We start from the raw sequence: 25,841 nt of genomic DNA on the forward strand, positions 1-25,841 counted from the left end.
TCAGAGTAAAAGAGAAAGATCCCTCCAATTTGCGAAATTCGGTTTTCACGGTAGACCCCCAGCTTTTGGTAAAGACGGTTCTTAAGTCCTTATGATAACCACTCCACTAAGATGCACAATGACATTGTATTATTAATTCTATCTGCTCAATCGATATATCGGTATCCAAGGATTAACAAACCAGTAGGTACAATCATATTTGAATTTGGTGTTTTATTGTATATTATGTATCGCACGGGTTAATAAATTTAACATAAACCTTCCTCATAAATCTCTCTATCTATTAAAAATAAACGCATCAAAATCCGTTGCCTAGTTTTAAAGATCTAAGCATACATACAGACAAACAGCGGGGAGCGACTTTGTTTACTATGTAGTGATTTGAAAACAGTTTTCTGGTGGTGGTTCTTAGACATTTTTGTATCAAAATCGGTACATCCATTTCATTAGTTGGTAAGTTTATAATTTATTATTTAATATATCATGTGATTTTTATGAGAACGGAGATTATAATGATCACTTACCATTGATAGCTACATTGACGTTGAAGTAATCATCCATGTGTACAGTCACCTGGTCTGGTATGAAATAGGCAGAGAGCTGCGGTGCCGCCTGGCAGAGCACCCAGAGTGGGCACATAGCCAGGATGTACAGCACGATGAGGTGCAGCGGCCATATTGGACACATGGTCGCTGGTTATCTGTGGACAAGAAAGATTAATCTGTTAAAGGCGAGATTTTTATCGACTCTAAAAAGGAGGTTTTTCTTGACGTATGTTCTCCGATTTCTTTAAGGGCATTGTTTAAGGCTTTATACTTTATAGTTGGTCTTTGTCATCACGACAGTATCTATCTAATGATGGCATCCCAGAGAAATCGAAAAAACTTTATAGATATTTAAAATTGGGTACATTTTATAGTGACTCGTGTAAGTCGTTTTTTTTTATCTCGGATAACATCAACCCGTAAAAATCGTAACACGTAAAAAAATACAAATTTCGCAGGTGAAAAGTTTTAAGATCTAGGTATACAAATCTTTAAAACATGTACATGATTCGCTCTTGTGTGTAGGCGCCTGAAGATAGGATCTAAGTATTTTCCGTATACATTAAATCATAGAACAATACATTTTCAAACATACCTACCTATATGTTTCAGGGGTAAGTCACATTTTTTCATATTATGTACTATTTAATGTGGAATAAGTACGAAAATCACAACCTCACGTAAAAATCATAATAACCAATATTTATTTCACGAATTAGCGTTCACTCCAACCTCCAATTAATTTTGATACTTACTTAGTATTTAGGTATTAGTTTCCAGCCGAAATTAACCTCTTAAACTAGTTTAGACATTCGATGAATCAAACCAATTTAAATTATGCAATGGTGATAGTAGTACCAAGGTTAACAAATTCACTGTGAAATGTCTGTGGTCACATTTAAATTAAATTATAACGAAACACAGATCTTTACGGAACCACGATTAAATCTTGTTTATGTTATTTAAAAGTTATAAAGAAAATACTAGAACACTACGCCAATTAACACTGCAAATCAAAAAGAACACACTAAACAAGAAATACGTAATAAAACATATATAAATGCGTCACACTTTGAATCAAATTACAATAAACTATTTTAAATTTTAAATCAGCACTAGACGGCAGTTTAAAATTCCGATCTAAGTAAACACCGAATTTAAACATGAAATAACTAAACGAATTTAAAACGTTCACAAAAACTTAGAAATGGCGTTAGATTTAAAGTTTGCACAAAAACCCACCTAGCAAGGCCGAGCGACGCGAAAAAACTAAAAAGAGACTTAGTATCTTTAAGCTTGTATTATAACTCGGTCATTATCGATATCTTAAGTATGTATTTCTTTAGATAGCAGTCAAACGTGGAGATAAATAGGTAACGTGACGTCACTGCGGTTACTACATATCAGACATCATCGCACTCAAATTATGTAACAAAAATTAAGACAACATTCAAGATTTTTACCGTTCAACGATAGATATGTGAGACGTTGAGGTCTGGTAATCTTCATACAAAATTGTGTTTCTTTGAAATGTCAGAGGACACCTCAGTAGGACTAGTAGGTGTCAGTAGAGTACCTACTGATTCGCTCAGGACGACTTCGACATTTTCCTAAACTTGGCACTTTCCTATCTTGTCTCTTTTTTAACTTGCCATTTTCTTACCTGGTCTCTTTCCCAAACTTGTCTCTTTCCTAACTCGTCTCTTTTTAACTTGTGCCACATATAGTGATGGGTAGGACATCAATTTAAAATGAGTTTGTATGAGTACCTCATTTTCTAAAATGAGGTGTTACAATGTCTTACTTCAAATGAGGTGAGGTACTAGCATATTTTCAGCGTCAACTATTCCATTAATTCCAACAGCGACAATTTTTTTTAAGATGTATGAAAGCTTGCAGCTTGCAGCGCTTACGCTTGTTGTCTTTCGTGTTTAATTGTTAACGTATTTTCGGTGGTGACGCGAAGCGATATTGAAGTACGTCGCGTGTCGGTCTCACTCCCTCTTTGGGTATTTCTAATTCATTGTTTCATTTTGAAAGGATTTTTGAGGGGTTCATGTCACAGAGAGGTGTAATGTGGTAAATGTCCACTTTTAGTGTTTAGCAGTAACGCTTTGGTTTACTGCGACATAAACGCATGTTACTTGTTTACAATTTTTTCTGAAATCAATAAAAAAAAATGTTAATAAATTGTATAGGTATAATGGAAACAATCTTTACTTAACTTGATTTTATGTGTCGTATTAATGTCGTAGTCCTTGTAAAAAAATATCGTTAATAAGAAAATATTATCTTCACTTAAAATGTTATTATCTCTTAAACGTTAAAATATTAATTTACTTCCTTTTCTCATAAAATATAAATCTCCTTTAAAAACATTTACCTACTCTTCATCTTTAAAACATTTACTATTCAACTTTAAAACATTTAAAAACATTTGGTATTCAACTTTAAAATATTCACTCTCGCTGTTTATAGTTACGGTATCTCCCATAATTCTGATAATAAAATAAACTAATGCCGTATTAAATGTTAAGCCTTTCACGGACACCTATAAGGTCGACTATGATCAAGGACATAACTGGGTTGCGCCTCTGTGCGCACCCTTCACCTATCAATGCTATCCATAGCAATTCTTCAATAAACACCTAGGGCATGGTCACCCTTTATCAACTCTATAAAATGGCATATCAGGCCAGGCTGTACGGCTCTGCCTGTACCTAGAGACACAAATACATTAAGACAATAAGTCTCCTACAACTTTCACGGAGGATACTGTATATCACACTATGATCAAGTACGAAGGACTAGTGCTCTAGCTATAAGGTCACATTTTATAAATAAATGTGCCTAAACTCCTTAAAACTTCTCAAAATTGTACCGTACTGTAAGCTTTCTATAAAATAAACATTATTATTTAACTTCCAAAATTAAAAAAAATGATGTATTAAATCAAACTTTCGCTGTATATCAGGTGATCAGTCTGACACGTAGCTAAAGTATCAATCATTACTAAGAAACAATAAAATAATTTTATTGAATTGAGTTGTTAATTATTTAATCGTTATGCGATGTATCAAATTTCATTCATCGCTTATTAAAATATTCTAACTCGCGACAAGTCTCGCGGCCTAGTTAAATTTTCTGTCGACGTGCGCACAACGCGTGGCACGCGCTGCAAATTGCAACATACATGATTGAGGACACTATTCGACACTTTTATATTTAATATTATATTATGACTTCTTATGAAAAAATTTTATGCTCGAAACGAAATTGAGTTTAGCGACAACCTTTAATAATTATGAACGATTTAAATATGACTGCTACTGAATTGGAAAAAAATGCTGGCTTTTAGAGAAAATTAATTAAAATCATAAATTACATGTAGGATTTACATCCTATTGCTGCGTGGCTGGCCGTCCTCGGCTTCGTCTTCGTTCGGTCCGGTGCGAGTTCGCGTACGGCATTCTTGCTGCTGCTGGCGTGGCCTGGCGAGCTGGCACCTCCATGTGGCGCTCGCTTGACGCTTCGTATGGCTGGCTCTGCTTACGACGATGTTAGTGGGCCGGGATAACCCTGGACTCCTCTTGAAATGGGCCGGGATAACCCTGGACACCTCTTGATTTGCGAGCCGGGATACCCTGGACAGCGCTCTTCGCTCTTCTTAATTTCTTTTCTTAACGTGGTTTCCGCTTTTTGATGTTGGTTGGTTCTTCTCTTTTTGTTTCTTGGTTCTTGATAAGCTGGTTGGTTCTGACTGCGTGGATTGGTGTTGAAAAAGTGGTTCTTCTTTTTTTTCTTGCTTGATTTTTCCTTCTTTCTTGAGTGTTAGTTCCTTGTTGGTTCACTGGTCTGGGTCGCCATCAGATATTATAAGTTTCTTCTATGGCAAGTATATTGACGAGCAGAGTCGGGTGAGGAGTTAGTGGAAGTCAAACACCTTATGTGTGCTAGTATAAGAACATTCTGAACGTTTATTCTCTAAATGCCTATTGTTTTATACACGTTAGGTTGCGCTGACACAAGCAATATGCGTTTATGTCGCAGTAAACCAAAGCGTTACTGCTAAACATTGAAACTGGCTAATCGCCATATTACACCTCCCCCGAAAGTTCCTCTCAGAGGCGGTGAGTGGTATAAACTCAACGCATTTCTCGGTGGACCTTTTGTCGTTGCAATAAGGTTTGTAGTTCGACAGTTTCTTCATTTGAGACATTTGAGTTTTGAGTGTCGGCGAGCAGGCGAGCACTTAGCGCCTCGCGCGATCCAGGGACTCTGTTGCGAGTTGTGAGGAGTGTATGAGTTTTGAGGGTCGCGAGACTCGCGAGTGAATTTGAACGGATAAGAGTTTTTTTTTAATTTGAAGTGAGTGAATGATTTGTGTGGCAAGAGGTGTTTGTGATGCGCGCGAGTAAATGAGTAAAATGAATAGAGGAGTGAAGTAAGACATTTTTGCGGTACGAAGTACTGCGACAACTTAACAAAATGAGTGGTACAAATGAGGTGCCTCACGAGTGAGCGACTCAACACTAGCCACATAGATGGAAATTAGTGTTATTCTTGCTAACAAAACCTTGAAATGATATTTTTATGAAACTATATTTTCGTGATCGAGTCAAAAACGAATAGTTGACTGCTAATGTATTTTTTAACCATGCGACGTCAAACCGCCATTAATAACTATATATCGACATTGCTTCAAATTATTATCTGCATTATATTATTTATATTCGTAAAAACTGGAATCTGCGAACTCTGTAGTTCTGTTTCCGAAAACAAGACTGGTTGAATTTAGCATAATGTCGTTGGATTTAAAATGTACAATCAAAACGATTATACAATCGCAAGGACGAAATTGATTCGCGCAACTAAATACAGAATTTTCGCACAAAGCAAAAAAGTTCCTTTAGTTTATTACTTTATTGGGTTAAATTGTGTTAGTCATGTAAGTCATGAGCTCCCGAGGTTGTGATTACTTAGTGAATAGGTATTACACGTACCAGTATTACCTTCACAGACATTCAGACAGCTTCCGGATGATGCTGTGTTGAAGGTATAACATCATTATATAATCATATCATGAGTTCCAGAACCATTTCGTTTTTGAATATGTACACTGTTAACTGATAGTTCGTAAACCTTATTACAAAAGGCATAAGGTCCACCGATGGACAGTTAAGTTAACAGTGTTCCTGCTTGTACAATGACAGAGCCTCGTACACAGGATACAGCATTATCCTGATTAAAATCTTTAACCTTGGTTAGATCTTAAAGAAAATTTTCCCTCAAGGCTCGTCCTATATTTCGAGCTACTTTTGAGTTACTAGGGAACATTTTGAAAGTCATGAACGATACCCGAATCACCAATAATAATTAGATAATACATATATGTTACATATACATATTTGATTAATTAATCACGAACAAAATCTCCCGTGCACGCAGTCACGTACGAGATAAGAAGATAATAGCCGCTAAATGGCGTGCGGCGGTATCGAATATTTTAATAAGGACTTATTAGTATCTGATATGGGTTTAGATAATCCTTAAACTTTACTATCAGGGCGCCAGATCGTAGAATTGGATACGAAATTCATATAATGGATTTTTTTTCGTATCTATTACGTATACGTGGTCAATCGGTATAATTGTATACGAAAAAAAACACCGATGTCAAACTACTGACAATACTTCAAAAAACAGTGTGTCAATACTGTTATACAAAATAAGTTATAAAAAAACAATTAAGAGCTATAATTGCAAAATTCGAAGATCGAAAATTGCGGGCGTCCCTCTCTGTCACTCTTTTTACGCCTTCATTGGAGTAAAAGAGAAAGACCCCCGCAATTAGCGAATTTCGGTTTTCGCGGTTAGACCCCAGTTTTTAAAATATCGATGTAATATTAATAGTTTTTTTTTAATTGTGTTCTCGTATAATGCAATTGAATTTCGTATAATTGCAGGCACTGGATCGTATAATCAAAAATTATGTACTGGCAGCCCTGTTTACTACATCTTTTGGGATATAAGCCCAATCTGTTCTCGTGTAGCTAAATTATATATACAGAAAGTTTTTTTTAAGTCGTGCATTTTCCTTCGGACAGCGGTTGGTGAAGTTGAATTGCTAATGAGACCATGAGAAATGACCATAAATGACAGCATCTTCTCTTTTCTTCTTCTAAAAGGGCAACTTTACGCCATAAATTACACGATATTACCTATTACTGATTTGCGATAATAAGCTGGGATGTCAGAAGCCAAGGTCAAAAAAGATTATTGCTTACGATTAAGTATTTATAACAAAAACTATGTTTATGCGATTCAAGAACATTGAAGCCGTGTCGTCGATATGGACTGTATAATGTATTAGGGGCAGCCAACGGAATAATAAGCGAATTGTCCCGAATGCATTTTAAATTTTAGAGGAAATATAAAATGATAACTGTGAAAATGTGTGAATGTGTCAGCAGCATGAATGAATACCTCATGAATGGCGGAACATCTGAATAAGATTCTGATCTGATCTGAATAACTTCTATTTTTCTTAGGACACTTTAGACGTTACTTAGGACAAATGTCTTATAAAATAGGTAAAATTACAGATAATAGAGAGCAAATCGTGCACAAAAGAGAAAAACACTGCTAATTAAAGCCCAAAAAGTTATAACTATTTATCTACGACCAACCTTTTAGACTAAAATATTATGTCTGCCTTTTTAACATGTAAGGAAATCATACTTAATATATTAAAATGTGAGTAACCCTGTCGTGTATTCTAACCAGAATCCGTGTTTACAATAGGGTAAACCCCATTGTTAATATTACAATTTTAAGGAAGTATTTGTACACATCATCTCTGGTATTTTGGGTAGCCACTTAGGTAGTGTAGTGGATAACTATTTACTTACCTATCACGTATGTGTATGTGTTTATGTTGTAGTATAGTATATCTACTTATAGCCGGTTTGACAGCCTCTCGCTAAGATAAAAATTGCGACATAGGTATAAGCAGCAGTAGCCGTTAGCCGTGACGGGTTTGGCAGTAATCAATAAGTGTCATAATGCTTAATTGGATTTATCGATATATGGTGCAATAGCCCTTAGAACTTTTGAAATAAACTCAAAACAGCACCGTAAATATGTGAATTTGAAATCAGTAAATTTTCCGATAAAAGGGTCCTAAATTTAATTAATAACATTTTATCCAGCTCCACTTTTATCACTCCACCAGGCCAAGCCGGCAAGTTCACCTAATATTTACCTATACGCATACTTTCATCTTTCATATTCATAAGTGTTGGATAATATATGTTTGAACGACCCATTTCGTCGTTTATCGAGTAAAATAAGTTTTTGGCAAAAATTTAATTTTTGGTACAAGCTTTTATCGCTGACTGTACTTTTCTTACGAAAGACAACTAATACTCATCGAGACAATTCTAAAAACCCCTAACACAATTAGGTTGCGTTGTTTCATCACAGAGTTCCTATGGCCACCTCCTGTCTCCATCATCAGATCAGTTCGACAGTACCATATTATTGTATTGTCATCAGAACTACATACAGCTGCCAATTTTCATGACGCTACGCAATGATTTATAACTCAAGATAGGTTATAGGCGTTTCAAAATTGAAGCGCTTACCTTGTGACAAATTGGACAAGTTGCCTTTAGACGCGACTGGACAAGCGAGAAATGTGCACGTGCTAACGAGCTCCCGCACACCGAAAGAGAAAGAGACGACCTTATGTTTAACAACGAGTGTGACAAAGGTGGATGGAATGAGAAAATTTATCAAAAATAACAGATTTCTTCGTAGGCACAGAAACAAATATGGAAGTATTTTTTGTGCTCCTCAAGTATGAGTATAACCTATCTATGGTTATGTAATATCATTGACGCTACGATTCTATGAAGATGGTTAAATTAGTTACTTTAGATTCCATTACATGTTAGTTACATACAGGTCGAGAGTTCCTATGGCCACCTCCTGTCTCCATCATCAGATCAGTTCGATAGTACCATATTATTGTATTGTCATCAGAACTACATACAGCTGCCAATTTTCATGACGCTACGATCCTTGGAAAATGGTTAAATTAGTTACCTTAGATTCCATTATCACACAGGTCGACCTAATAAAAGCTTGTTAAAAATACAATATACCTAATAAATTCCGATCGGAAATTTATTTAAAGAATTATCGTAACAAACTTGAACTATAAATATCGGTTTTGACTGAAAAATATCTGACCTTGTGATATTTATCCCTTATTAAATTAAAATAAATTAAAAAATTAAATTATTTATACAATCAAGAGTAAATACAGACAACATTAATATTATAGTATTTAGTACCTCTATTTAAGTAAATTATTACCTGTGTTAAGAGGTAAACTGCTTTAACAAAAACTCTTTTATATAATTGGTTGGTCAGCCATCCAAAGTAAATATTGGCATGTCCATTAATAATTTCATTTGATCAAGAACGCCCAAGGGCGCCAAGAATAATGTTAATTACAGTTTCCTTCCACTGAAGGTGGATATAACTGAAATTGCTTTTGCGTGACCAACGTGAGTGATGGTTAGATATATCCGACGGTTGCTATTATTATGTTGTTATTATGATAAATTTATACTCTATAGTAGATAACGGTGTCTGAATAAATATAATATTTCACACTTAAAGAATATGTACTGAAATATATTTTACAGTACATATGTGGCTACTTTTCCGCACTAGTGCGTAAAATAGCACTTTTCGTGCGTATGTCGAAACTTTAAAGTGCCATATGTACTGTAAAACGTTGTTCGATACACGTGCGAATAGGTAATTCGCAACTCGTGTCGATTTAAAACACTCCCTTCGGTCGTGTTTTAATTTATCGCCACTCGTTTCGAATTTCCTCTTTTTCGCACTTGTATCGAAAATAACTATAACTCCATAAATAATACTAATTGAAATAGAGACTCGTATTGATTCAGACTTGTTTTTAATTTATTTAATTATACAATTTAAAATATGAAATCTGAGGGCTTACCGCGAAAAATTATAAGTAACTAAATTTCGTTATCTGCCTCTGTCGCTCTTGGATATTCGAGCAATAGAGTCAGGTAAAGAAATTTCAATTTTCGTTTTAGCGGTAGAGCCTCTGGCTTTTATGATATAAGTATGAGTTTCCTATTTCTAAGTATGTATTCCCACATTGGAAACGAAATGTTTAAGTACCTAATAAGTTTAAGTCCTCCTAGTCCTAGACAATCACTCAGCCACTGGTTGACAGGTTGCTGAAGAATTTATAAGGCCTTTGTACGCAGCGTCAACCGAAGCCCTAAGCCTAATTAATATAGCGCTTGAAAATAGTCTCTCTTCCACTATTATACTTACTTTACTCTTTGCTTCCACTCCCTACCTCCCTTGATTAGTGAAGCCTGGCCTGGGTGGTCAAAGACTATACCAAAAATATCACTTGTTCTAATTCTAATATGTGTATGCCTTGCATAGAACCCTGCAACTCACCAAAGGAAAACAATGGAACATAATAGGTATAGGCAATAAACAATTGCATTACGCGTGAGAAGAATCGAAGAATGAAATCAAGATAATACGATATATAATGAGTTTTAAATCTGTTGATTTATAGTCGTTACCATTATAAATGTAACCTTTCGCGGATTAATTAATTTAATGAGTAAATTGGCTTCTAATTACTGGGCCGATATCTCCAATTCCACAGCCTTCAAGAGCTGAGGTGTAGGTACACAAGTAGCACTAACACAAGTAGGTTACTTGTGTTTAAATAGCTTAAACATTAAGCTTTTCTTGTGTTGGTCCATTACCTCATGGAGACGGTATTGGTTTAAAAGGGTACTCACATTCAGTATTCCGCCGTTGGCAAACTTTTAGGAAGAGCCATCTGGAGAAAAAAATCACTAGATTTTGGAGCGGCAAAGAGCCATAAATGGTTTTGATGCTCTAAGTACTTTGGGTGTACATTTTTTAGGGTGACTTGAAAAGCCGTAGTTCCCAAAAGCCATATGTTACCCCTGAGGGCCCTCGTCGGTTTACCGACGCCTGCTAGTATACTTAATAGTCTATGACAGGAATACTGACCTAATGGTAATTATGCTTTTAGCCTCCGTTCTGTTTGGATTCATTGGTTATTGGACTTGGCTATTGATCCTTCTTCGAAGCTATAAGAAACTAACTGTCTTCAAAGACAATAGGGTAATAAAGGCGTTCTTCAAACACGTTGTTATGCAACCTAATATTTACGGAGAGCTATCAATTACATTACTGTCATAATAGCCTCAATTTACAGAGCTTCTGAAATTTATGGATTTAACAAACGATATCCGCTTAATGAATTATTAGAAGACAATCCAAGAAGTAAATAATGAAGAGCATTGAAAACAATAATAATAATAATGAATTTGTGTAAAGTAATAATGATAAATAAAGATGGAAAATTCTGTGAACGTATGATGACATAGATAAAATTTAGTCTAGTCAGTAATGAACGTATACTAAAATCGTCACTGTGAGTCTCAAAATCCGTGGTATAACGACGTAATAATATATGAAGTGAACGCGATGACATGACTTGCAAGATGTAAATAAAAAAGTCGTTAATTTAATCCACGTTATTACGGTGGTCGACGTTAAATTGGCCAGACATTTTAGCTTTTGCATTTGACATTTTCAAGTTAACAAAGTACTAAAATTTACAACAACCCCGAGTCAATTTTACTTAAAGTACATCTGAGCGTCGAGTAACCTCGAGTCTTGTACTTAACTAAGGCATTAACGAGTATCAGTATATTGCAAGATCACGAATATCATAGTAAGGTAATGACAGTTATACTAGGTATAAAATGACTGTATGCATATCACACGGAAATTTTAAATAAGTTTCAATGATTAACATGATTGTTCGAAATACAAATAACAATGTATTATGACACTGACGGTGGAGCGACGAACCCTGATCTCACATAGGCATTCAAAACACGGATTTGAATACCTAATTATGGTCGTGATGATTCTCCTCATGTGGTTTGGCCAAAATGTCTGTGGTAAATTGCATATATGTTGATTCACGAAAGCTAGCGCGGATTTTATGTGAGAGTTTTGTTTTGACCAGTTCAGTATAAATCTGGCGCCTGCTTTTAGTAATAAACTATAATATACTATAGGAGATATTACCTACTCGTAGTTATGAGTGGTTTAACACGGATCTGAGCGGAAGGTCGCGCATTAAACTGTTGTGGCATACCCTGTCACTGTTTTCTATTAGTTAACTAATTACAAATTAGCGGAAAATATTCCATTACCAAAATGACACATTACACGGAGTTTTTAATGATTGATCGGTTTGGTTAACATATTTGGATGAAGGTCAAAGGACTGATTAATTAGCAAATACCTAAGCCGATTACGGAAACTACATGAACCACACCACATTTTTCCTTAAGTTTAAAATAATAATGCCTACGGGTGGGGTTTTTATCCTACGGTTGAAGATTTTAGACAATACAGCATTTATATGTATTAGTATGGTATTTATGGTAGGTACCAGGGATGTTGCGAATATCCGCATCCGCATAAAATCGATGCGGATTTAATGCGGATGCGGATGTGGAACACGTCGGTACAGGACAGGAACGTCTTAGCATATATCGGCGTAAGTGCTAGACTGCTAGGTAATTTAGTCATTAGCCAAAAAAACCTATTAGAAATTAGCAGTCAAGCGTGAGTGGGACTTAATGTACGGAACCCTTGGAACGCGAGTCCGACTCGCAATTGGCCGGTTTTTTGAAATAAAAATTACTAAAATGTAATATTTGACGTTTTTTATGTACCTATCTTGACATCCGCATCCGCATCCGCGGATATTAGCCTTTAAAAATCCGCATCCACATCCGCATCCGCGGATGTCAAAAAATCGGCATCCGCAACATCCCTGGTAGATACCTGAGCTTTCTCTGCCAAAAATGTGGGAGGTGCCGCTCACGCATCCCCACAGTCACCAAACCCGTTGTCTAAACAGCAATGTATACATCGTGTGCAGTAGACCTAGGGCCTGATTCCGATTTTGAACTAGATATCTATTAGACATCACCAAGATATGTCAGTGTCAAACAAGTGTCAAAAGTGACGGGTTTGTTTGAAGAAACGTCACTATTGACACAGAATAAATAATAGTACTAGGTACAGAAGACTCACTCTCTAACAAAACGCGTCTGTTACGATCAGCACAGATATGGCCGGTAGGTGGCGATAGCGCCACGCGCGGCTTATGGCTTTCCCCAAAATTGGGGCGGAACGGATGTACTTTTAGCTACCTGTAGCAAAGCGACGAAATCGCGGAGTGAGCCACGCTGCTATTGACACTTGTTTGACACTGACATATCCAATCCATATCGTTTCAATATCTAATATTTGACGTATCTTAAAGTTCGAATATGGCTGCTAGTCTGTGCGGAAAGAGAAGAGTCGTGGAATTTATGGGGCCTACATACATTCCACGACTCTTCTCTTTCCGCACAGACTCTACTCCCTAATCCTAATCAAATGAATAGAGCGGGCAAAGTGACTAAATGCTTATATCAGTTATATCGATAGTTGTGTCCAACATTTTAACGTTAAAAGACACGTTATTGGCTTTTTTTTAATTGGCTTGAAATGTATTTCTTATACAACACTTGGCAAATTGCGTATTTATAGGAGACAGCGCAATACTAACCCCTGACCCGTTGAATTGCTACGCTCCACAATCGCGATCGACTGGATAAATTATATTGTGACGTATTATTATTATGTCTGAGTCGTTTGTACGAAGACCTTGTGGGCAAAAACAGCTTAGTGGTGGCTATGTGCATGATTGTGGAGGCGCCAGGTTATTTGACAATAGTGATATACATGTGAATTAATGCCGATAAAAGTTAATATTTCAGCCACATTATATGCTGTAATCGTTTTTAGTATACGTAGCTAATTGATAAGAAAATTAGAGATGATATTATTTACGTTTTTTCTTGGTATAAGGACAAATATCAACATTGCATGGCATATAGGTAAGTATGTCGTAATACCTACTTAAGGAATTGCTCTTCAAATGGCAAATAGTTAAATCGGTGCCTATTAAATAAATACCACTTCTCTTTCGATATAGGTACAGTCGCCATCAGATATATCGGAGCGGCCAAGGTGTTCACAAATATCTGAACACGCCTCTATTGTCAAGGCGTTAGAGTGCGTGTTCAGATATTTTGAGCACCTCGGTCGTTCCGATATATCTGATGGCGACTGTACGACTACGTTCAACACTAACTAAACTAAATTTGCATAGACAATAGACATTACACACAAACTGCGTCTAAGTATCTATTTCAATCACTTGAATCACTCCACTTCTAATATTATGACGATAAAACAAAGGCTGAAGTTCAAGAAAAGGACTACACGAGGAAAATGAAGAGGAAATAAAATAACTAGGATTGCTAGGAATTAACATATTTCTTATCGTTTAGGTTATAGGTATTTTTGCTATTTTTGTAACGTTATTGTGGTTTTGTGCTACGATTTAGATGATTTCTAACAATTGTAACTATCAACGAAAACAAGCAATAGCACAGCTATATAAAACTTATGTCAAATAGCTACCGAGCCGGTGAAATACTGATTTCATTCAAGTGAAGTGAAGTCAAGTGAATAAAGGTGCCGTAATTTAATTTTGGATTTACCAAACAAGCGTTGAAGATCGCTTAACCAAGGTCCATTCAACCGATCAATTTCAATTAACGCTTAAAATATTTCCTGCGATTATGTATTTGGCACTTTTGGCAGTTCACATTTAGGTAAGTTTAAGCGTGTTGTTTAGGTATGTACCTACATACATTTTTTTATGGGAAAAAGGTAAGCATTTGCTTTGATCTCGGACTGTCTAGAACACAAAATGACTAGTGTAATATTTTGCCTATATCTCTTTTAGTCTACATCGCAAACGGTCTAGAACACAAAATGACCACATATAGGTAGGTTAGGTTCGTTAGGTATCTTCAAATGGTCGTAGGCCAAACCGCACAGAAATAGGAGCCCCGCGGCAGCGGGGCTCCGTCGACATCGCTGACGTAAAGATAAACCGACGAAATGTATAGGTAAATAAAGGTCTAAATAATTGTAGTTATTTTGTATTCTAGACCGTTTGCGGTGTAGACTAAAAGGGATATAGGCAAAATATTACACTAGTCATTTTGTGTTCTAGACAGTCCGAGACCAACCCTTTACAACATAAACATTAAAAACCTAAAGTTGCTCAGGGGCACTCGGGGCCGGGCATCGTCCCCAGGACGCTTGCTGCGTTTCCCCGCTGGATTGCCAGACTTAGCCGCTGAGCGAAATATTCGCCCGCCCGAAAGTCGCCAGACACCCAGACAAGTTTATTTGGAATTTCTTTCACAATTTGTCTGGTGTCTGATGACCATGGCCCAAAGGTTTCGACTGCAAGCGCCGCAAATATGTAATTGTCTTTGAATGATGAAAAATGTATGCAAGTCTACTTTGCTCTTTATGACTTTACACCTAAAGCATTTTTGATATCCGGAACTGTCATTTAAATAAGTCGACTGCGCTTTAGAACGCAAATTTATGCCGAGAGGGCCCCCTTTGCAAGGATGCGATGATCTAGGTCATACATATGCTATTACCTTTCATATACATATTATGAATATACTAGTTGTGTCCGTATCACCACCCGCGTAAGATCAGTCTGTGTCATTTGTACTACTTTTACCTATTGTTATGATTTCTTAAAGGAATGTAACGTTTGCTAAACTTTACCAAAATAGAATAGAATAGTGGGTGCGCTACGCGTACACTCACACTCCCTTGGTTTAGCCCTATATAAGCTTTTACATGACGTTATTCAAGACATTATAGATCGATACTCCAAGCAAGTTGTTTCATTCAACGTCCCACATTACATGGCGATCCTGCCAGTGCGGCCTTGCGCTGCACTGGCGGCGCGCCGCGCCAGGCAGAGAACCAAAAGCAAAATTCATCATTAAATTAAATATGAAAAATAATTTATGGACAATTGTGATAACTATAAACAATAGTGAAATTGACAGTGGACAAATTTAAATACTGCGAAGTGGACTTTATTTTTATTTCAAAGGCAATTAACTATTAACTACTATTAAAATCCGTGGAACTGTTTGAACACTTATAGTGAATTGCTTGCTGGAACTTTACTTCATCAATTTGTGCTTTAATAAACTAGTGACAATGGACAGTTGGACACATTTCATTAAGTTATTACTAGATTTACAGTCATAAAAAGACGAAGTGCGTGAACAGTGACTCTCCTTCGATCGTGAAATAAATTCGTTATTTTGAGAAAGTGTAAAATCTTAACTACTGGTGACTTATGGACAAAAATTTGGATGGACAGAAAATAACGGTTAAAGATGGTCTATTTCAAAGTTATGTAATAAAAAGGCGGGATTTGTAGTGATGGTGTTGGTATGCTGCTGGGCGTTGTTCGTGTCGTGAGGCCGAAGGATGGGTGCTAAATAGAAATAAAAAGGATCGGCACAGACGACGAGAAATCCATCATGTTAAAATGAAAGAGTGCTTTATTGATACAGTTATAATTTCGTAGATTTTTTTTTCTGTTCTGAAGTTGTATTCCTCAAATGTGTAATACCCAAAGTTATGTAGTTAGTTGTTATGTAGTAAAAAAAAATATAGGTATTCTAGCAATTTATTTGGCTTAAGGGTATAGGTAGGTACATGACATACTTTCATCCTTGACAAATATGGCACATGACGGCGGCGCGTGCACTCCATACAAGGATTCGCAGGCGTCGTCTGTTATTTCATCTCAAGTTTCATAGTCTTCGTACACAGATTTAGATCATTTAAAATTTATTGTAATAAAATTAAATTTAAAGATTAATAAGTAACACTGAAATTATATGTTTCAAGTTTCAGATTTAAAAATATGACAGTAGGTATGTCACGTAATATGTTACGACTTTATCCATATACATTTAATGTTTAACTTTCATAGATTAAGTTTATTTTTACTTCGAATTTTTAATGTTTTTTCTTAATGATGTTGTTTAATATTGTATCAGTCTAGACATTTTTTTTATACACGGATTTGACATAAGAAACAAACAAAATAATGACTTTTATATTAATGGATATGACTTTTAAAATAAAATGAGGTATTATAAAGAATAATATTGAATTGAATTAGGATTAGGAACAGAGTTTGCGGGTATTCGGTATGTTTAAAGTAAAGTTTAATGTTGGATTTCAAGGGTTGAATTAAAAGGTCTGTAAATATGTTTGTAACTGTGTGTATGGAAAGTCCTAAAGAAAGTTTGGTTTTTGATTGTTTTATGAGTAAAATGGAATTTGTTTGTTATTAGAAAAGTGCGTTAGCAAAATGATTGGGAAAACTAAAACAGATAAGTTTTTCAAAGGACGATTAGCCTGATCAACTAAGAGTTGTTGAAATTCTTATTTGTTGAAGTTTTCATGGTGTGTTATGTGGTTGATTTTTGAATGTGTTTCTTTTTGTGACAGTGAAATATGAAAGAAAATGAATAGAAAGAAGTATATATACCTATCGCATCTTCGGTGGCCCGAGAGGCGGCCTTGAGCGATTAGGTTAGCAAGGGTACGCCAGGATACAAGGCAGGCACGGAATCCTTGGATGTCTGACCATGATTCGGTCGAGTATCAATTGTGGAGACACCTTGGACACATGGAAGGTTATGATGTAAGGAAGTGTTAAAAGAACTGCCTGAATGTGAATATAAATATATGTATGTGTGCGCGCGCAAAAATAAAATATCCTTGTATCCTGAGCCAAATAAATAATTATAGTAAGGTCGGCCGACCACAAAGGTAAATGCGTTGTGTACCCTTGCCGTAAAAGAGATGCACGCTTTAGATGCACACTTTATGAAATAATTTAGTAAAAATATGTAAATGATGGGAGTACTGACGTGTTAAACTAGTGAGTAGGTAGACCTAAATGAAATGAACTTAAAAATAAATGCTTGCAAGAACCATGATATGACAAAATAAATTAATGAAAAAGAAACTACGTACGTAAAATAACAAGCATGGACAATTTTTTTTATTGTATTTTTTAGTGTGTTTTTTTTTATATTGATTTTTGAACTTTTACTTGATATAAAAATGTTTTCTTATTACTATTATGAAATTTATGAACTTTCTTTGTGTGAATTTAAAATTATTTTATCGAATATAATTATGCTAAAAATAAGCGATACATATTATGTGAAAGTTTCGTTTCGTCATCAAGGCACGAATTTGTAATTAAGTGATTATATTATAAAATTAAGTACTTATGCATGCTTAAATTGTAATCATCATGTTTACGCGTTATAGAAATAGCTATTCCAGAGTAGCTTACATAAACATAAGATATTTCTTTTATTGATTTTACATAAGTACCTACCTAAAAAAAATGTTTATATTGAGAATTTCAAAATTAGAAACTTTTCGTTTGTGTTACTTATCTTAATATCTTATTTTAATTTTTTTATCATATAAAATTACAACCATGAATTATTGAACCATAAATGTTACAGGTTAAATAAAAAAAAAATAGATTATTGAGTTTAATATATTATATTACGGTAATCTATTTTTTTTTTCTCAAGGAATGGAGATGTAGTGGGTGCGCTACGCGTACACTCACACTCCCTTGGTTTAGCCCTATATAAGCTTTTACATGACGTTATTCAAGACATTATAGATCGATACTCCAAGCAAGTTGTTTCATTCAACGTCCCACATTACATTCGGTTCAGTAGCAGTGAAAGAGACAGACCAATTACTTTGCATTTATAACATTAGTACCTATAGGTAGATGAATTAAACAAATAATGGAATTGTCTAATACCTACATACTACCAAATCCCTGCTTTTGCACTAAAACGCCAGAATCGTCGGACAAAATGGTGCAACCGAACTGTCAATTTAGTATCTTGAATATAACAAGTATAAAGATGATTTATTTGTCAAAATAATGACCTCTATGTGTTTTGGGTCCATGAATTCCATGATGGTAGGTATGTTTCAATAAAGAATTACCTCATTGAAGTTCGTAAAGCAAGCAAGACGAGTTCTAACCGACATATTTGTCAACAAAATTTGTTTATGACGACCCACAGCGTCTTACAACAACATTGTGCAAAATCATCTCAATTTGTCTCGATTCCGTAATATGACAAGTTTCGATATGATTTTACCTCAATAATGTCATGGTGTCTTGTTTTAGTACCTACCATGAAATTTGATTTGTCACCCAATGGTAAGTTTTACGAGGTCATTGGCTAAAGGGTTATTTCCACTGGGTGCAACCTTCTATTAACTACCGGAACCTTTATGCTGGTCCTGAAAATGCACTAATAGGCCTAGTAAGTCTTTACAAACAAAGATATGGTTGGTGATTGAACTGAAGTAAGGTGTTAAGTAGGTGCAATTAAAAACCGGACAAGTGCGAGTGCTTAGAACAATCGTGCCAAGCGGCATCGCCTGAGACAAAAGTGCATACTCACTACACACAGCCTACGATTTAAATATCATAAAATTTAAAATTTTGAAAGGCTTTATCTCGGGAACTATTCAATCTACAGAGATAATTCTAGTGTCGTATTGTAGCAAATTTAGTCTTCTTTAAAAACGCCCTAAAAAGGTAGGTACTATCAAAAACTAGTCTTTTAGGGTTATAATCGCCCAAATCTAAAAGAAAACCGAAATTTTTGTGGTTTTTTCGATTTTTGACAAAGTTGCGTTCGGCGCTCGAGGTCACAAACCTGGATTATTAATTGGGCCAACATCATAAATAAGTTTGCAAAAAATCAGAACTACCGGATATGACGCAGAAGAGCCACGTTACAAAATTCGACAAATTTTCTGGATTATATGCTGGAAATAGAGGATGCATTGAAATGTATACACAAGTATGTAATACATATATTATATCAATATTATCTACAGTCTACACCTAAGACAGGTTATTCCAGTTTAGCTTCCGACGCAATACTTTGATAACATATTCCGCGTCAAATGCTATTACAATATATACCTATGCATATTATGTATTAGAATAGGGATTACCCACTTGCAAGTCCAAATGTTTCCTTGTTAATTGCAATCAATTATTAATGGCTGGATTGATGTAGACTCGTGTGCACAATAAGCCTGATAAGCCGAAAGATAGTTAATCAAATTAAAGATATATAAAACAGATCCGTTATATAGATACTGATAAACAAAGCAAATTTGAAACATAAGTTCGTCAAATGTTGTGGAGCTCCATATGAGAAACGAGAAATTTTTCAAAAAGAAAACTAGGATACCTAAAATTTTTCAACGTCTTGTATATAAATAAAGTTGCGGGTGAAGGCTTATTAGTAATTAATATAGTTATAGTTCTAAAGTAAAAAAAAACGTGTCGCGTTTTCAGAGTACGTAAGGCTACCGCGAAAATCGAAATTGGAAAGTCTGTGTCGATCTCTCTCGCTCTGGAAATTTTCGAGTAACAGAACTTTTTTGCAGTAGCCCTCTTTGAGAGCTCTTCGGCAGAAACATCTACCAAAACATCGCGATATTTGTATTAGTTATATATATATATATTTGAGTTTATGCCTAGCAAAGTGTTATTAAAAGAGGAAGAGGTTTGGGTAGTCAGTAGTATTATTGTGCTGAATTTGATTGTTACTTATTACAAACACAAAATACAGTAATGAGTCATAGTCATCTATGTCAATTTTTAACGTCTAAGCTGGTGTAGTAGGTGTCGTTCGCGTGACTTGCAAGCATTTTGTTTCAAATGTGCTGACTTCGATAAAGGCGATCAAAGGTTGTTCAAAGATGTAATTAACTAATAATTAGTCTTCTTTCATTCTTTAAACAGTTACATATATCTATCTTTATTTAGGACGAAAAGATTTGCGAGATGACACTACCACTTCGTTTATGTATTATACTAAACACAATACACCTAACAAACTGCCAAGTTTATAGTAGGAATTAGGAATCAAATAAGTTCGACGTTCGATCGTCGAATCCTATTTGACGATTTTTGACTGAAAGCTACTTTGACAAATGGTACCTAGCTAGACTAATAGGTAATATTTAGGTAGGTATATCAATGTGTTATTTAAATGACTGATTAGCATAAAATTAGCCATACATTTTATGACGATGTCGTGATGATTTAACTATTCATTCATTCAAAAGTCTATGCGATGCGATTGCATTATTAACGATTATCGGAATAAATCGATCCGTCCGTACATATCGCACCTTACCGGCAATTTAAACAATTGTCGGTTATCTAAATGAAATTACAAGTCGTTTGCCGTAATTGGTAGAAAACAGCCACTATATTGGTAGTTGGTAGCCAGTGTTTATGGGTATATCTACGAGAAGGATGTTAGTTGAAATGCGATACGTGAAGCCTTAGTAAATTATTTTTGTGATAATACCCGATTAAGTTCCTCTAAGTAGTCAATAAGTGAGTTCATAGTTGCTCGAAATAAATATTTTCCATTTCAATAATCATATTGCATCTATCAAGATGCCAATGTGTATTGGGACGAAAGTTACAGGCAGTGTTGTGTTGTGAATAACGCTTATTTTTAGGCTTAAAGACTCGAGCCTTCAAGACTCGTAAGTCTTGAGGACTCGACTATATTTGAGAATTGTATTTATTTATTTTACGCGTAGGTATGGATGATACGAAATCGTCTTTGCCGCCTTTGAGACGTTAAGCCTCGAGAGTCTTAAGGGTTCGAGTCTTTAAACCTCGAAATAAGCGTTATTCACAACACTACTTACAGGGTTTGGTTGGTTGAAAATGCTGTATAAAACCAGCCTTATATATTGTTTGTACTCAGCACAAACTAGATAAGAATGTCCAACATTGTTGAAAATAACCGATAACTTACAGTGATACACGAAATAAACAAACTTGTTCAAATCATAAGTTGCCTGGCCTGGCTGTCTGCGTTTTGTAGACCAAAGTACAGTCAGCTTCGCAGAAACGGACATTTTAATAATTTGTCTGATTGGAACTTGGAGGATATAATCAAACGGAGACGCCATGTCTGTAATTTTCTGTACAAAACAGTCTGCCGATTTTTGCGGGGGAGGGGAACGTCAAATGTATGCGTAACGTAAAAATAGCCATGTCAGATAAACGTCAGTCCATACATTGTGTATGACCGTTGGCCGCCTATTTTCGACAGAGGGGAAAGCCTGTTAATGGCTACTCCGTTTAGTTGTATCCTCCAAGGATTGGAACAACGGCCGTATTTGGAACTAAATGCTTATTCATAGATTTAATAAGCCAATATTATCTTCTGTTGCAAGCAATGAAGAGTTATTATATATTAAATGAAACAACTGTTTATACACATCAATATTATAAATGTCTTTTAGTAGTATGCATTCGCCTGTTATTTAAAATTATTTATTTGTATTCAGGTGGTAAGCTAAATAAGTATCTTGATATTAAAACGACTTATTAATAACATTCTCATGGGACAGTTATTATATTCGTAAGTTTATGATAATTGCGAGATTATGATATGCCAGACAGACGTCAATCCTTGTAGTCAAAGAATTTAATTTCCGTACCTTGTCACAATCAATATGAAAGTCACTAAGGACCTCATACTATTGTCACTGCGACAAAGTACGAAATGTTACTGATATTAGGCTCCTTGACCGTACAACGATTGCGTTTTGAGACTTGACTGGTATTTGTAACTAAACTATATAATTAAATTAAAATATTATAATTAGTTTATTCAGAGACCATACTTTTATATCCGCAACGCAGGCTTCGTCAGGTAAACACAAACTTACAATCAGCTACAGGCATCGTCACAAAAAACTACAGCGATAAAATCCGCAACAGGCTTCGTCAACTCACTCTAAAAATACACATTAATAACAAAAAAAAAACAAAGAAAAAAAAAAAAAAAAAACCTACAAATAAAATACACCCTCCAACTCACCGCCAGCAGGCAGTGTACCCAGCAGGCTGGCCGCATTTCCCCGTTGAATAGCTATACTAATTCTCTGGGCAAAATACTGGCCTGCCCTCTGGTCACCCGAGGCATCGACCAAACGCGACGCCAAATCCTTAAATAAGCGCCGGGCGCTGGGCCCCCACGACCCTAACGTTTCGACCCCAAAAGGCTCAAATATGTAGCCACTGCCGAGAGTGCTGTACTTGCGCCGTTTGTTATCCTCGGCCGTCGTGGCCGCATGACCAGCACCAGAGCTAGTGCCCGGTAAGTAAATAAAAAAAATAAAAAATATATATATATATATATATATATATATATATATATATATATATATATATATAATAGTAAATATGTTCAATATTTCTAAAAAGAAATTAACACTATTAGGTAATATAACTAAAAACTAATACGAACGACGTAAGGATCGTGAGAATCATGTGTGCGACAGTTGTTGCAACACATGATAAAGCCAGGCTCCACATACCTGTACTGTGATGCAATTGTCAACAGGAGCGCAAGTGAAAGTACCTACCACAGACTACCACTATAAAGAACCTCGCGATGACGTTTTGTTTTTTTTAACGCGGGAACGTACGCTCCGGCCCCGCGCTATTTGAGACTGGCTGGTCAGAGTTCGCGCGAGGGTAGGAATAAAGAATCTCGCGAATGGTTTTTTTTAAAGCGCGAGACGTACGCCGCGGGCCGGCGCTGTTTGAGACTGGCTGTTAAAGTTCGCGGGGAGGGGTCATTCAAGGCTGTCGAGCGAATGTCGAGGCAGGGAGGTCGACTCGTGCTGAGATACACATAGAGTGAAATCCTTATCGGTAGTATTTTGAAACAGTGTTCTTAAGTAGTTCAATCACGTGAACTGGGGTTTTCCATCAAAAATTGATCACTTAAGGATAATACACTCAGATGTCACAATTTTTTAGGGTTCTGTACCCAAAGGGTAAAAACGGAACCCTATTAAATACTAAAACTCCGCTGTCCGTCCGTCTGTCTGTTTGCCACCAGGCTGTATCTCATGATGATAGCTAGCCAGTTGAAGTTTTCACAGATGATGAATAAAATAAAATGAAATGATGATGATATAATGTTCACATATAATTAAAAAAAAAGTCAAACCATTTCACTGTGTTGTCCTAAAATGAAATAAAATACAAACTCTTTTCCCTATGCTATGCTAAAATGTAATAAATGGCCTTACATATCATAAACACCTATTTAAAGATAAAATGGGACATTATCTATGAAAAGGGACCTTATTGTCGATGGCGCTTACACCGCACAGCGTCGCGGGGCAATATATTTATATCGGAGCATTGTTAATAACGTGGAGCACCCAGAACCCTAAACAGTATGGGGTTAGTATCACACGTGTGATACTAGGGCGCTCAATGGCTTAATTCATATGTAGCCAAGTATTGATAAAATTTCATATATACCTACGTACCTAGACTACCTAGGTACCTACAAAAGTATATGTGAAAAATAATAAGCTGAATCACAATAACTTGATTGTAGAGTACAGCTACTACATGATAACTTAATTATCTATAAAAAATAACAATTACTTGTATCTTCTTGAGTTAAGTGACCTTCAGGTGCTACATTCATTAATTATAATTACAATAAAGTTTTGTAACAGAAAACAATCATATTACTGAAGTACAATAAACTATTACAAGCCCAAAAGGGACTGCGTAAACTGGTGAACTTTTGACTTAAAACTTTGGAAGTTTAGTTATGTAAATGACATAACTGTTGTATTTCACAATCAGCAATTTATAAAATCACATTCATTCAAAAGTAATTTTATGAATTGAACTTCAATCGTAATCACTTAAAAATGAATGTCCATATTACGCTATGCAATTGGGTTTAACATTGTCTTAAAAATGCAGTTGTGCAACGTGAACGCAGGTGGAATCCGCCACACGGATCTTACTAGATCTTATAATGAATGTGTTTACTTACAGTATTTGCCGATTAACTCGCAACTGATTACTGTGGCTATCACATTAACGTCCTATCACTGCGACTTGTTATGATAACATTGACAATGAAATATAAATCTCAATTTAAGACCACTTAATTAAAACTTTCCACGACTATCACATCCCGTGCCCTGATGATCATTGACAACTTTGACACTTGTGGTTGATGACGTTTTTTTGACAGTTAGTTTCATGTTTTCTATACACGAAGTCTTGTCTTCATATTCCACAATAAAATTCCAAAATTGTACAGCATATGTATCGTAAAAAAAAACCTGTATTTATAATAATAAAATATATTTATATAAAGATTATATAGTTTAGGAACATATAACATTTTATAGAAAACAAAGTAGAGTTCTATTATATTTTGTATCTGTCTGTCAATAGTCAGTGTTGCACGAACTAAGGATAAAATAACGGGGTTAAAAGTAAAGAAAAGTTCCGGCGTGTTCTAAAGGTTACAGATAAGTTAACACGATAAAAATTAAAACAAAGGAAATAAAAAGTAATTAGAGTTAGACCAAGAAAAGTCTGCAGCGATTTTGATAGCCCACGCCGTGCAAGTGTTATTTACACGTCATAAATTCATAGAAGTTTGACGTTTAAAATGACACTTGCACTGCGTGGGCAATGCGTGGGCTATCAAACTTGCTGCAGACTTTTCTCGGTCTGACTCTGTATGTCTCGTACTGGCTGTAGGAAAACTTTAGGAACAATGAATCAAACAACATATTTATTTTATAATCTTTAAATGATATATAGCTGGTCAACCAAATCTTGTCAGTAAAAAAAGGCGCGAAATTCAAATTTTCTATGGGACGATATCCCTTCGCGACTACATTTTTCAAATTTGCCGCCTTTTTCTACTGTCAAGATTTGGTTGACCAAGTATAAATTATAGTTAGTTAGATATAGTTTGTCAAAGGACTATCTCATTTCAAACATAGACAGAGAGAATCATGCTATCTTTCTCTTACACTAGTACTAACACCATCTAGCACCCAAAAGAAAAGGATGAGTATAGTAATCCTGGTTCTGACTGACAATTGGTTTGACCAACTATAACTATAATTGAAAAAATGGGTAAATTAAGTTTACATGGCAATACCATGGTCGTCTTTTAACATGATTTTGACATTAAACTCATTCGTTCACTTCGTTCTTACCAATCGTTCACTTCATTCTATTTCTACTTTGCT

At 35.5% G+C, this 25,841-nt stretch overlaps 2 protein-coding genes across 2 annotated transcripts in view; one reads left to right on the forward strand and one right to left on the reverse strand.

Annotated features, from left to right (window-relative positions):
• The window catches only part of LOC134657562 (ileal sodium/bile acid cotransporter-like), a 36,449-nt gene extending 13,154 nt beyond the window's left edge, over positions 1–23,295 (reverse strand). The window contains exons 1-2 of the mRNA XM_063513138.1: positions 23,127–23,295; positions 525–700 (exon numbers count right to left, since the gene is read on the reverse strand). Coding sequence (XP_063369208.1) covers positions 525–687 — 163 coding nt within the window. The 5' untranslated portion in view covers positions 688–700; positions 23,127–23,295. The remainder of the gene's footprint in view (positions 1–524; positions 701–23,126) is intronic.
• LOC134657499 (uncharacterized) overlaps positions 1–25,841 on the forward strand; it is a 486,313-nt gene that overhangs the window by 21,110 nt on the left and 439,362 nt on the right. The gene's annotated exons all lie outside the window — the stretch shown is intronic.

This window comes from Cydia amplana, chromosome 20 (assembly GCF_948474715.1).
Source record: "Cydia amplana chromosome 20, ilCydAmpl1.1, whole genome shotgun sequence".
NCBI classification, from domain to species: domain Eukaryota; kingdom Metazoa; phylum Arthropoda; class Insecta; order Lepidoptera; family Tortricidae; genus Cydia; species Cydia amplana.